Source organism: Dermacentor silvarum, chromosome 5 (genome assembly GCF_013339745.2).
Source record: "Dermacentor silvarum isolate Dsil-2018 chromosome 5, BIME_Dsil_1.4, whole genome shotgun sequence".
NCBI lineage: Eukaryota > Metazoa > Arthropoda > Arachnida > Ixodida > Ixodidae > Dermacentor > Dermacentor silvarum.
In genome coordinates this window covers 8,349,651-8,363,129 of record NC_051158.1, presented here as the reverse complement: position 1 = coordinate 8,363,129, position 13,479 = coordinate 8,349,651, and the positions used below count along the sequence as shown (strand labels likewise).

The following is a 13,479-nucleotide window of genomic DNA, read 5'->3' as shown; positions in this document are numbered from 1 at the left end:
TCATTTATAAAAACTCATGTTGGAGATAGCCTGGTAAGAGAACAAGAATCCATGATCAGCCGTCAACCTCTAGAATCTGTGCAGTAGTACGTTTATTTACGTTAATTTGCTCACAGGGCATCCTGATATAGAGAACTAAATATACAGAAGAATAAAAATGCATTGGAGCCCTTTCGGGAGGCATTACCAAATTTTCACGGGGAGCTTACAGCTATGCTTGCAAAGAAAAGTGAACAATCATTGTAGCTTAGTGGTGCTAACATATGGGCAGAAACTTGGAGGTTAACAAAGAAGCTCCAGAACAAGTTAAGCACCGCGCAAAGAGCAATGGAACGAGAAATATTAAACGTAACGTTAAGGGACAGGAACAGCGTGGTGTGGACCATGCAGAGAGCAAAATGGGATAGCCGATAGTCTAGTCGAATGTTTTTAGGCATCCTTGGTGTATTCTTCTGTACAAGTCGTTCAGTTTTAATTGTCTGCCGGCAAATGTGGCGACCCTTACATCTTACTCGGCTACAACATATAGTAGGCACTTTTTGTACTCCATGCGTAAAGTCGTTGGGTAGGCTATATAATTGCAGTTACAAAGTGCTCGTCCGCACAAGAGGATGAAACGCTTTTAGGGTGAGATCGGTAGCCTTCATTTTGAATTTTGTATGGCAGGCTTCGTGGGACCAGTGAAACAAAATGGCGCCGCTGAGGCCACCTGCTTCGGTTCATATTCGGCCTTGTTACTTTTGTGTTGCAAAAGCTGGGCAAATGCGATATAACCAGTCGCAGAACTTACATCGCTCTCTGTGTATCATATGTTGGCCATGTTTCACCGTCACTGACTCCACTGTTCGGACGCCACCTTTGCTTGCAATGGGCTTAGGTTTCTATATACCAGATGTGGAAAAGCGTTGGGCTTCGACCATCTTTCCGTCATGTGAAAAGTTCTACGCACGTTTTCTTGCGTGCGCGAAGGCTTACCGATTACTGTACTGAAACACAAGTCAGATTTGCACTCGGCAAAGAGGACAAAATTTTATTCAGGCTAGAGTACAACGCAACACTCGATTTTGACTTGCACAACCAAAGCAGCATTTCTTCATGATCTAAAAAGAATATATCTAACCCCTCGTCCTCCCACAAAGAATCTGCTTAAATACAACAATCACTTTATTGTCTCCAGTATACAAACGAGCGGATATATTCCGCCTCCTAATGCTGGTTTGTTCTCCACTGCGGAAACACATGAATTGTTGATCCGCTTCGCCAGGCATGATAATCACATGTGACAGCACACCCCTGAATGCTGACACTTGGCACTTATGACAAGATAATGCAAAAGTAAGTGTATTCTCACAACTCAAGTGCAAGGTAGTAAACATTTTGACAGACGCACTATTTTTTCAGTCCATCTGGCGCGTTACCACTATACATCCACAACGCGAACAGTAGTTTGTCAGAACACTCACGTTTTCAATCACTTGTATCTAAGCACACGATGTATATTAGAATGAAAACAATACAGAGTAAAGGGACAATACAGGAGTACAAGCACAGCGCCATTGGCGTTATAGATTGCTACGTGCCAACTGAGCAACAGTAGCCCTTCATGCCCCCTTAAGTAACACAAGAAATGGAATCAAATGTCGCCTTTGTCACTGCAGAAACACTACCCACTTGAAACAGTCAGAGAAGACGGAACAATTACACATCGGCATATGCAAACGGAGACCGGCTGCGTCGTAAAAGAGGACAGCTTCGGCGATGGTACCATTGTGGAGAGTCAAGTGGTGCAGAAACGGGTCTGAGTACTTGAGACCTAGTTGGCTAAGGTTGCAGCCGCACGTTGACGCTAGAAGGATCTGCCTTGCTGACCTCTCTGCTTGGCCTCTGGAAGCTCTGCTGCCGGTTGCTGCAGGTGTAAGCAAATATAACCAACTCAATTGAGTGAGCGCCGTAAATACAATTCAGGGATTGATACTTGTATAACTCGTAATCGGGGCTGTAACCTACGAACTGGGACGGTCGGTTATATTGCAACCATAAAGTTTACGTTTATGATTTAAATGAACTCTTTACTCAGCAAATTGCTACTTGGATATGTATTTTTAGCCGATTATTTATTTAGTTTTGACGCGCAAGACAGGATAAGAGCACGAGGTAAATTAAATATGTACTATCGAACGATATATGTCTCGGGGACATTCCCGGGATAGGTGGCGGGGGATATGCTGCACCTGTTGAATTACGATCTCTATGAATGTATAGGACCCGGCAATTCGAATGGCTGATTTGGTCAGTCTAGGATTCCTGTCCTGTTCAAGAATCTCAGATGTTCCTTTATCATGCGAGGCAATATTAAAAATAAATTTGAAGGAGAATCTATTCCCACATGTAGTGCGCTCTGAGAATCATGGAGTCCTTCTTGTAAACCTCAAAATGCATATTTGTACATAAAACTTTATTTTCTCATGTGCAAGCTAGTACCGATATGTACCCTCACCGTTCGCTTAGGTGCAAAAATAATAGAATCTCTAAGAACTTGTGGTATACATATTTAATCTCAGGTTTATTATTATTTGGTCATTAAGAAGGTGATGATGGGTGGCAGCAATATCCACCAGTATTTACACCATTTTTTTCTTGCTTTCTAAGCTGGTGCGGTACACTCTTTTCGGAATTCACTGTAAAGCACCGATATTTCAATTTTTGTTTCCAAATATTCATAGCCCATTTCCTTATAATATATCAAGAGGATTCATTAACCTCCACACCACACTAGAAACAACAGAAAAACCTATTAGGACTGCTTTTACTTACCTTGACTGCCTCAATTTAGCCGAACATCCCCTATCTTCAGGAAACTAAGGATGTGCAGCCAGCAGTCGTGATTAATGTCCGCGAGCCTGGTACCCGGATGACCGATGCACACTACCCTCTCCTTAACGACACCAGCCATTCTCATAAACTCTTCAAGAGTACAGCGGTGGACACGACGCAGGGCGCTGCTGATCATATTCGTGGCTTTGGCCTTAGTGACGTCAGCACCTTCCATCACCATTTCGAGGAGACGTGGGTGGTCGTGCATCAGTTCAATGTCACGTGCTCCTTCGACGCAATCTTGCTCGCCCAACACGAACTGTGCAGCGGCCGATACGGCGGAGGCATTCCTACGGGTTGATTCCTGCACGTAGAAAGATAAGACATTGTGGTTAAAACTGAACGACTGGTGCTAACCCTGCAAAGGTGGAACGTTCGACACGTTTTGTAGGTCGCGCACAAATTGAAGTTGACAACGCTCGCGAATAGATAAGAAAATGTAAAATAGCTTGGCTCGAAGTACGTAACATACCTTTTTGGATCATAGCATTGCTTGTTTGTCGAAGAGGTAATCTCGCTAATTGCCAAAGTGCTGTCTTAGCAACCTGGTATAGGCATTCTTATGTTAAGCGCAATCGAGTGGAATCTTTGGATATCGAATAAAGCAACCCACAGAGCCAGCATCGCAAGCGGCCGCTAGTGTGGATCCACAATTTTTCCTCTAAATATTGCAACGAGTGAGCGCAATAAATGAATATGTTGGATGGTTCATTGCTTTTTTCTTTTTTGTACGTGTGCGGATGGCGTGTGCATCCGATGTATCCACGTGGGCGTTGCCAGATGTCACATGTCATAGTGTGTGGAATGGGCAACGATAGTCAGCATCTACCGACGCGGGGATGCCTTGTTAATTTGATACGACATAGAACTGGGTGCATCACATCGCGCAGTCGCTCCTTCAGTCAAAGAAAGTTGGTGTACCTTGCTTTGAACAAATCGCATACTCGTTCCAAACACCGCAAAATAAGCTTTAAATACCGTAAAATATGTATGTAGACCTGAGTACGACATAAAAGGGCAATTTGTGCACAGCTTAAAGAAAAAGCGAGCAGAATTATCTGTATATTGTTCAGCTAAAATTTTTTGAGGTACGATCGTACGTGATTCAAGCACTCAAAAGGCATCTTTGCCCAAATGTAATGGCAAAACCTTATTAAACCGGAGAAATTCCGAACCAGAGATCGTGTAATGTGAGGAACTTAACGGCAAATTTTACTTAATTTGCAGGTAGGCACTAAACAATAAAATGAACAGGTGTAGCAAGTTATACTTCGCAAGTACCAAGCGAATTTATTTCCAGATTACTCTCCGTTATAAGCTAAACTTGGTAAGTCCCACAGAGTATTGCAATAAAATCACTACAGGGAGCACTGACGCTGCGATTGTTCAGCTATGATGCGAATGATGGTTTAATACATGCAGTTGTCTGCACGTGCTTGTGGCCTCGGCAGTTCTCTTGAAGCCTTTTATGGCGTTCATCATCATCATCATCATTAGCCTATATTTTTATGTCCACTGCAGGACGAAGGCCTCTCCCTGCGATCTCCAATTAACCCTGTCTTGCGCTAGCGTATTCCAACTTGCGCCTGTAAATTTCCTAACTTCATCATCCCAGCTGGTTTTCTGCCGACCTCGACTGCGCTTCCCTTCTCTTGGTATCCATTCTGTAACCCTAATGGTCCACCGGTTATCCATCCTACGCATTACATGGCCTGCCCAGTCCCATTTCTTCCGCTTAATGTCAACTAGAATATCGGCTATCCCTGTTTGTTCTCTGATCCACACCGCTCTCTTCCTGTCTCTTAACGTTAGTCCTAAGATTTTTCGTTCCATCGCTCTTTGTGCGGTCCTTAACTTGTTCTCGAGCTTATTTGTTAACCTCCAAGTTTCTGCCCCATATGTTAGTACCTGTAGAATGCAACTGATTGCACACTTTTCTTCTCAACGACAGTGGCAAGCTCCCAGTCAGGATTTGGCAATGCCTGCCGTATGCCATTAACGTAATGGTTAACGTAATGTAATGGCTGTAAAATTGAAACGAGTGAGCACAAAAAAGAAAATATTCTTCTGTTCTTTTTTTGCCGGTATATGCAGATGGCGCAAGCATCCGACATGACTTATATGCCCACTTCCAGATTTCGATGGCCATTGTGCATCACATATGCCTTGTTGCAAATGGAATGATTCATGTCATTCAGGTTAAGCAGCCACGGTAGCTTGATAGAGCAGAAAAAGAGGAAGAAGCTGCAAAACAGTGCATGACCTCTTATTGGGCCTAGGAAAGGCGGTTTCTTGCTTTGAACAAATTAAATACTCGTTTCGAATATTGCAAAACATGATATATGGACCATAATGCAACAAAAAAGGTCGAAATGTGCAAATGCGTAAAAGGGTCATGACCACGGCGGTCCAACAGTTCGCTGTTTAAATTTCTAACTTAGAGTGGAAAAATTTCTTGAGTTTCGATCATACTCTGTTCAAGCACTTCGAAATTCCTCTTTAGAGGAACACAGCCAAAGAACACATCACATCGCTGAGGGACTTAGCGGCACATATTTCTGGGGGAAAAGGCTTGGGCAAAAACAAAAAATCAACAGCAACCATTTCGCGATAAACGCGATTAGCAAGGAACCATTGCGGCGACACACCTTATTAGCACTGCAGACACTCGTCACGTATCAGGCTTTTACTGCCGCCGGCCTCATCTCACGCGCTTGCCTTTGCAGACGCGGCGTTATCTAGCAGCATATTTAGGAATCTCTTCTTGGTCCTTGGATTTCTTGCCTATATCGTACATGCCTACATTGTAAGGTTTGGTATAGGCCTGCAGCGGATCAGGTCATATCAATATCTTACCTCTTTTTTTTTCTGCCTGCACTGTAAATGTCTTTTGCTTATCACGAATTGTGACCAGTTCCCCGACTGATTTCCTTTGGACACACTGCGATAACCCCTGAGATACCGCAAAATCCGTGCATGGCTTCCGAATCGCAATAGCCATTTAGAGATGCCAGCCGTCCCGAAATTAGTTGGACAACGCCGACTATTGAGTAAAGGCCCCGAGTTCCGACTTGACCAAGTCAGCACAGCCAAATGTCCCGCCGGCTACCTTTTTATTTCCGCTGAACAACTACGCATAAGCCAGGCTTAACTTTTTTATGATTCTTCACAGCTTGCCTGCACTTCTTCTATTTTGTCTTCTGTTGCACTGTCATGAAAATAAAGGTGGTATTGTTTTTCTTGTGGGCTTACTTCTGTTGGAGGACCTAACCGTTTGACATAAATATAACCCGCGGTTCATGGGTAACCGTGTTAATCGTGTGTACTTCATCATTCCAGTTTTAAATCGCGACAAAGTACGATTAGGATGATTATTAAACTTTATTGAGCACACAGACTGGCGGCTGCGGGAGCTGACGGGGTCGTTCGTCGCCAGCATACTCCACCCCCTTCCCCCTCTCGACCCCTCTTTCCATCCCTCCACTCGGCCGTTCGGCAACCCTATCGGAAGTGCTTATTTTTTTCTTGTTTTTATCGAAGAGTGGCCCACCCATAGACGCAAGTTGATGTGAATAAGGTTCATTGAATAATGGCACATATCCAACGCTGCAAGCAGCAGCTCGTTAAAGGATATTTTTTCTGTGCTGAGCAACCCGTGTGACGCGGGTTCAACTTCGCCCACCAGAAAATTGTATAAGGTTCCCTATTTTATTGAAGAGACCAGAGAAAACGGTTGCACATAGACGGATACCGAAAAGTGCATAAGGTACGCTAAGAATACTAATCGCAATAAGACGAGCAGCTATTTTAATTGACGTACCAACGGCAAAGCAATTCTGCTACCCAATTAGTCTGGGCTAAGCCAGCTAAATGCGATAATGCCACAGAGTTCCCTATAAACAATATTAGAGGGAATTCGCGGTAAATATTTTACCGCTAGCGCGAATTCCCTATTAGAGGGAATTCGCGCTAGCGTTAAAAGCTCTCCAGTACGTCCTACGTAAGCGCTGCCCTTATCACGTTTCTTGTGATCGGGAACGAACAAGAAGCAGTCAGAACTATGTCATACCAGGATGGACGCCAGTGCGATGTTCTTCTCGTTGGACACTCCCATGCACGACTCGTACTTGCGCACCGAACAGCCGTACACTTTTCGTTCCTGTTCATTGAACTTCGTTCTCATCAGACAGGCTACTGTAGGTGTCAGGGTGAATTCCGTGAGGCAGATACTCTTGCCAGCGCCGTCGGCGAGCACGCTCAGGTCCTCGTCGGACAGCGCGAATCCCTGGACGCTGACTCGGACTAGTTTGAGGTTGGAGGCCAGCGCTGATGCCAGTTCCGCTTGCACGTCCCGAAGCTCCTGTTGTGTACGAAGGCGGCCACTGTAACGCAGGCTTATGTCGACATCACTGAGCGCAGACGGACCTCTTATACTTGTCGCCAAGGCGGAGAAAACATTACGATCGAAATGATCGCATATTACCCGCAGTGATGTCACGTGCGCGCAGCCACCGACCACTTCTAAAGCAGAGATAAATGGCTGCATGTTGACATATCTGAGGCGCATAAAATGGCACCCTCCGATGGTTGCGCAGCTTACTTGCGGGCATTTCAGTAGCTGGTTTGTGTTGGAGTGCATGTAATGCCCCTTGATGACAACACGATCATTCAGGCCTCGATCCTGGATTGTTGCACAGACCTTATGGAGCCATTCGATGTCGGGCAAGGAGTCGACGACCACCCACTTCAGTGCGTCGTTGTCCCCGACTGCATTGAAGAATGCGTGACACTCAGCTTCTCCGAAGGTGCGCAAGTCGATGCAGAGCTGGCTGAGCGGCGCTCTTGGTTTCCGCATGGCAGTGAGCCAGGGCTCCATGTATTGCGCAGCTTTGGGATCGGGAAGCTGGAGATTGGGATTGCACATTTTCGCACGGCATTCGCATTGTGTCGAAGGTAGCCGCAGGCTGCGTAGTGTGGCGCTTTGGGTGACCAAGTTTCCGAAGAGGGCGACCGTACAGGCGCTGGAAACACAAATAGAAAAGACGTATTATTTTAAAAACTGTTGAAAAAACTGTTGATCTAAGAGGGGGAAACACCGAATGCATCAAGTCGTTCGGTTCGTTTTTCACCAACATAAGTTTGTACTTGCTTTAGACTTGCGTCATGTTAACACAGCACAGTACTGGTGAGAACAACTAGGGTGCTGTTTGCGAAATCTGTCGTAAACGTTTTGGTGATTTAGGCTTAACAAGAGCGCATGCACAATGTACATGGAGACGAGCGAAGAGCCCGATCTCGAAGAGCCCGATCTCAAGAGTCCGATGCGCAGAGCCCGATCTCAAAGATCGTCGACTACGCATGTTTGTATACACTACAGAAGGTGCTGAAAAAAAATTACCCTAATTCACGGAAAGCGAAAAGCAAAGCCACATTGGTCACTATTCTGCTTACTACAAGCATGATTCGTTGCAGTAGACCGACATTTTCTGTACGTTAGGTTCACTTGTACTGCGTGAACTTTTACATTAAGGTCGCGTCACAGCTGCTTGCGAGTGCGTTCTGTTCGGTACCCCTGTTCTAAAAGACTAGCTGGGGCATTGCTTCGAAACTTACGATAGATTAGCGCTGCGTCGCTATAGTAATCACTACGCAAGCATTTTAAGCTATACTAAAGTATATACAGCGATTTAGTTGTTTACGATCCGGGAACACTATTGAAACACGCTTTAAATTTCGCTAACGTACATGGTGTCCATAAGTGATTGTATCTATGCGCCAACCTTCGCGCGTGTGTAAAAAAAGTCCCCGAAACAGGGCAATAACAAACTGGACAGGGCTAGCGCCGTGCGTCGCCGAACTACGCTATTCTCCCCACGCTTTCCCCAGCCCCTCCTCCACTTTCCGCCTCCGCTGCGCCATCCTCCCGCGTCTTTCATCCCCCGCTCTGCGTTCACTCTTTCATCCTTCGCTGCGCTCGTTCGCTCGGTTACGAGTGACAACGATGACACACGCAGTAGGGACGGACGCCTAGGAGCTGTACTCTAAAAAAGTGGTAACCGCAAACGCGCCGCATGTTGCTACCACCAATTTTGTTAACTGTAGAAATACTTAAAATATGATACAAAAATAAGCATTCGCACATGCCACGTATGCATGGACAACGTGTAAATCTATTCTGTACATTTTTTTCTGAAAGGCACGAAGGATATTCCAAAAACTTTGATGTCATAATTGTTGTTTGAGGTGGTCGCCTTCTGCGCGCCTTCACAGAATGACAAAATGGCGGCGCCCTCGCTGTTACCGATTTCAATACATGGCGGTATGTAGACCTTTTGCTCTAGAGTTGGTTATATTAACTCTAGGCCTTCGACGACACAGTAATATTGATAAACTTGCAGAGTTTTCTAGTTGCGTTCTCATTTCAAACGCTTCGATGCCTAACGAGAGAAATTTTCCAGACTGCAGCGCAACCTTCCGGTGAAGTCGATCGCCAGGCGCAGTGTCACATAGCCTCTGAGAGCAGTGGCTAGCGCGCCAGCCACGAGATCTCGGAGGTCACGGACGTCTTATGTTCTCTCAGGTTGAGTGATTTCGGATGGCATTAACGACACGCTTGTACTGATTTCACCGTGGATCGGCTGACATGTAAAATATAATTGGAAGACGCTCCCGGCTGTAATTGTGTAACCTCTCGCACGCAGGCGCGAAGCTTTGCAAACTGGTAAAATCACTTATACGTATCGCGTATGCGAAATTTAAAAGGCTAGTTGAATGGCGTCTGGACGTGAACTACGTTAATACGCTATACTAAAACTCGTTTACTGACCAGGTTGTGCACTGTCTAGTAACTGACACTGCAAACACGATACTGACACTTCAACACCATGTTGCCTATGACTGACTGATATCCACGAAAATTAGAACTTGATCACTATTATTTGTGGCCATGAAAACTGCACTATAAAACAACACTGAATTGTGTATGAGGTAATTTTTTTTCTTTTGTAGCGTTACTAATAATTTAGGTATATATATTAGCTGACCATTCCCACCACCGAAAGCTCGTTACAGCTTAGTAAGAGAGCTACTATATATTTGATATGCTTTAAGTTTGCCACACATAAATAAGAATTTTAAGATATACTAAGATTAGATATACGAATTATCATATATCTATAATGCATTGGGTACTACAGTGTTGAAGCAGGGAAAGTTCCATAAGAGATCTCTCGGTGGTAGCGTCAATCCACAATACAAATAGAGCTGTACTTACAATATATTGGTAACCACGATGATGTCCGCATTCAATTCCACCAGGGTATTAATCTTGCAGATCGCGTCGATGAGTTGGCTGAGGAATGACCTGCTGTCAAAACAGTGTTGCGACTTGAGCGTAAGTTTCCGCAGCGTCGAGTTTTCCTTGGAGAGGTATCTGCGGAAGAGTGCGTTGGAGGCTTCATCGTGGTAGAAAAACACGCATTTTCCTACGGTGAGGTCATTGATGCTTTTGTTTGCAATGAGCGCCCAAACGAGTCGCCTAGCTTCAATGTCGGGCATCATCAGATCTGCCACGTCGAGGGTATTCAGATAATTCATGTGCAAGTGAAGTGAGTGATTAAACGTGAACACATTTGCGAACGACTCCTTCTCGAAGTTCGAAACCTTAAAGGCAAGATTCTTGAGCCACCAGAGATACTTCGTCACCTCGATGATGAATGCAACGTAGTCAGGTTTATCGAATGTTCCGCAGAAAGTGACACTTCTCAAAAAGCGATTACGTTTTACAGCTTGGAGCAGCGAAGGACGAAGCGTCCAGTTGTGGTTGAATTCAATCGCTGTGATGCAGCGGTGGCGGCTGAGTAGTTGTTCAACAACGTCCAGTGCCCTCGCTTTGAGGGGGTCTTCCCCTGACCCGTACAGGAAATAGCCGCAAGTGCTTGACTGGACCACCGCAATACGGACGTCACATCTGCTTCCTCGCCAATCTTCACGAACCTCCAAGCTAGCGCCGAGAAGTGCTTTGTTATACTCATGACGTTGCGCCAGTAACTGACAGTTTACACCACATTCACTCGTGCATGGGAGGTTCTGCTCATTACATTCGGTTTGGCCCCTATCGACTGCGCGTGTGGTGTCGAAGGCATGTTCTTCATGCGGCACTTTGTACATGATCCACCAGCTCCGGGTGTGGCCAAATGCAATGCTGCCACGTGAACGTTTGTCTTTTTCTGGTGACGCGTAATACCTGCACGGAGAGAGAATGCAACAGTGTTAGCGAATAATCAGCTGCTTCCCATTAAAAGTATGTCTACGTGGTTCTATCAACGCATCGCCCTCGTGTTTGGAAGCGTGCTTCCACCCAAGTGAAATAAAATGTCGGCATCTGTCAGCCGCTTACATGAAAGAGAACATGCGGTCCGAAGACCGTACGAGAAATGCCAAAACTGCACGCTGACGATTCTCGCATCTGGTGATCAAATGCGTGCCACCAATACTGAGACAACACTAACCTCGAGCATGAGCCTGGATCTCTTTATGAACTATGTAAACAGCGTGTTTTATCATACATCTACCGGGAAGTTGACCAAGTTGGCTAGCTAAGCCCAGGGACGCGCGCCAAAAGTGTGTATAGAAATTAAAAAGCACAAAGGTACCAGGTGGTCGGTGATATTGCAATAACGTTTCCAGCAGGTACAAGGTACTAACTGGGAGCTCGTGTGTCGTCTTTAAAGTCATACACCTTTGTCGTGGAAGTTAGCTAATTGCTGCTATTTATGTACGTGTGGTGCCTATACGAAGTACTATGAAGAAAGACGATATGAAGTAGTATGAAAGACGGTATGAAGTAGGAAGGATTTCAGTGAAATTTGAATGTTTTGTAGCACTTTATTTTCTTGTCATAGAGCGCTCTTTCTTTGCAGAAGGTACATATAGTTATGCTGTTCACTATGATTGGTTAGCTTCATCTTTCGCCCATTCTATGCCTAAACAGCGCAAAAAAGAGAGAAAAGACATTTAAGTTAACTTTCTTAACCTTTCACTGGACCTTGTGGCCCAGGCGGTCGTATGATCTAACAGGCCGGTTAGCCTGATTGGACCTAATAATGCTGTATGTTGACCGATGAATCATAATGCCAGATAGCGTGGCTCTCGTCTGCGTTTCTAATAATAAATCATGACGTAAACATGATCATGATCACCTAATGTCGCATTATACTTCAAATCACACGCACCTGTATGATTGAATAGCTCAGAATTTCCATTGGCTGATGTAGCCTTATGAAATTTCGCATTACCTAATTACGGGCAGCATATAGACATGAACAGTTCTTTTACAACATGCAAGAAGTTAAGACACTACCCGTGCAAATGAATATATATATATATATACATATATATAGAATTAAACTATGTGGTTTTACGTGCAAAAACCACGATCTGACTATAAGGAACGCCGTAGTGGGGTACTGCGGTATAATTTAGACCACCTGGGATTCTTTAATGTGCACCTAAATCTAGATACACGGGTGTTTCGCATTTCGCCCCCATCGAAATGCGGCCGCCGTTGCCGGGATTCAATCCCGCGACCTCATGCTCAGCAGCCCAACACAATAGCCATTGAGCAACCACGGTGGGTTACATATAAGCCTTTCGGGCATCGGTGGTTCGGAATTCGCAACCAAGTATTTCGTGCATCGGCAGCTTCGACTCGGAGATCAAGCACATTGCACATAGACTCATCGGATGCGCGACCATGCGCATAGCGCGTGCACAACTAAACATTTCGCACATCGGCGCTTCAGACTCGGCGATCAAGCACATTGTGCACGGACGCGTCCGCTTTTATGGTACAAGAAGGCGTGATCTTACGCAGCCATTTAACTATAAGCAGTAATACGACTGTCATGCCTGCGCCATCAAACTGTACAGTTCCAGGATTTATTTCAATGGTGCTAAGATGTATTAGGCGTTAACAAATCACGGAAACGTTTAATCGTTGAAGGTCGCGATATGCTACTACAAGCTTAACACATTTCGATGGGGGCGAAATGCGAAACACCCGTGTACTTAGATTTAGGTGCACGTTAAAGAACCCCAGGTGGTCCAAATTTCCGCAGTCCCCCACTACGGCGTGCCTCATAATCAGAACTGGTTTTGGCACGTAAAACCCCATAATTTAATTTTTTTAAGCTTAACGCATTATTTCGTGGCTCTGCCATTGCTTACAGACTCACTTTGAAGGATTGTCGTACATTAAGTTGTTCTTTTTTTAGTGTTCCTACCATTCAAATTCGTGTTGCAGTGCGTATTAGTACGAGTGCACACCACAACAGTAAAGATCAGTAAATTAGGCGTGAGCCATACGGGGTGCGTGACCGCAGCAATCCACGTTGAATACTTTCTAGACGATCAATTACAGCACCATACCTCGAAGCAAAGCACGACGTTTAAATAGGACGATATCACGTGGCAACATCAAAACTCTACCCGGAAAAAGTGAGCTTCCCTGAATTACCATTATCCACTACCACCTCCTCGAGTAATTTCGTCAACATGAAAAGCGCATTTGGAGATGAATATCGTGGCACAATCGTGTGCCTCCCG

At 45.1% G+C, this 13,479-nt stretch overlaps 1 protein-coding gene across 1 annotated transcript; it reads right to left on the bottom strand.

Annotated features, from left to right (window-relative positions):
- Nucleotides 1-2,820: 2,820 nt before the first annotated feature.
- On the bottom strand, nt 2,821-11,114 carry LOC125945308 (uncharacterized). The gene is made up of 3 exons (XM_049667079.1): nt 10,148-11,114; nt 6,944-7,895; nt 2,821-3,178 (listed from the first exon to the last, which is right to left on the bottom strand). The coding sequence occupies exons 1-3, from the start codon at nt 11,041-11,043 to the stop codon at nt 2,825-2,827; spliced, it is 2,202 nt and encodes a 733-aa protein (XP_049523036.1). The 5' UTR covers nt 11,044-11,114; the 3' UTR covers nt 2,821-2,824.
- Between the last annotated feature and the right edge of the window lie 2,365 nt (nt 11,115-13,479).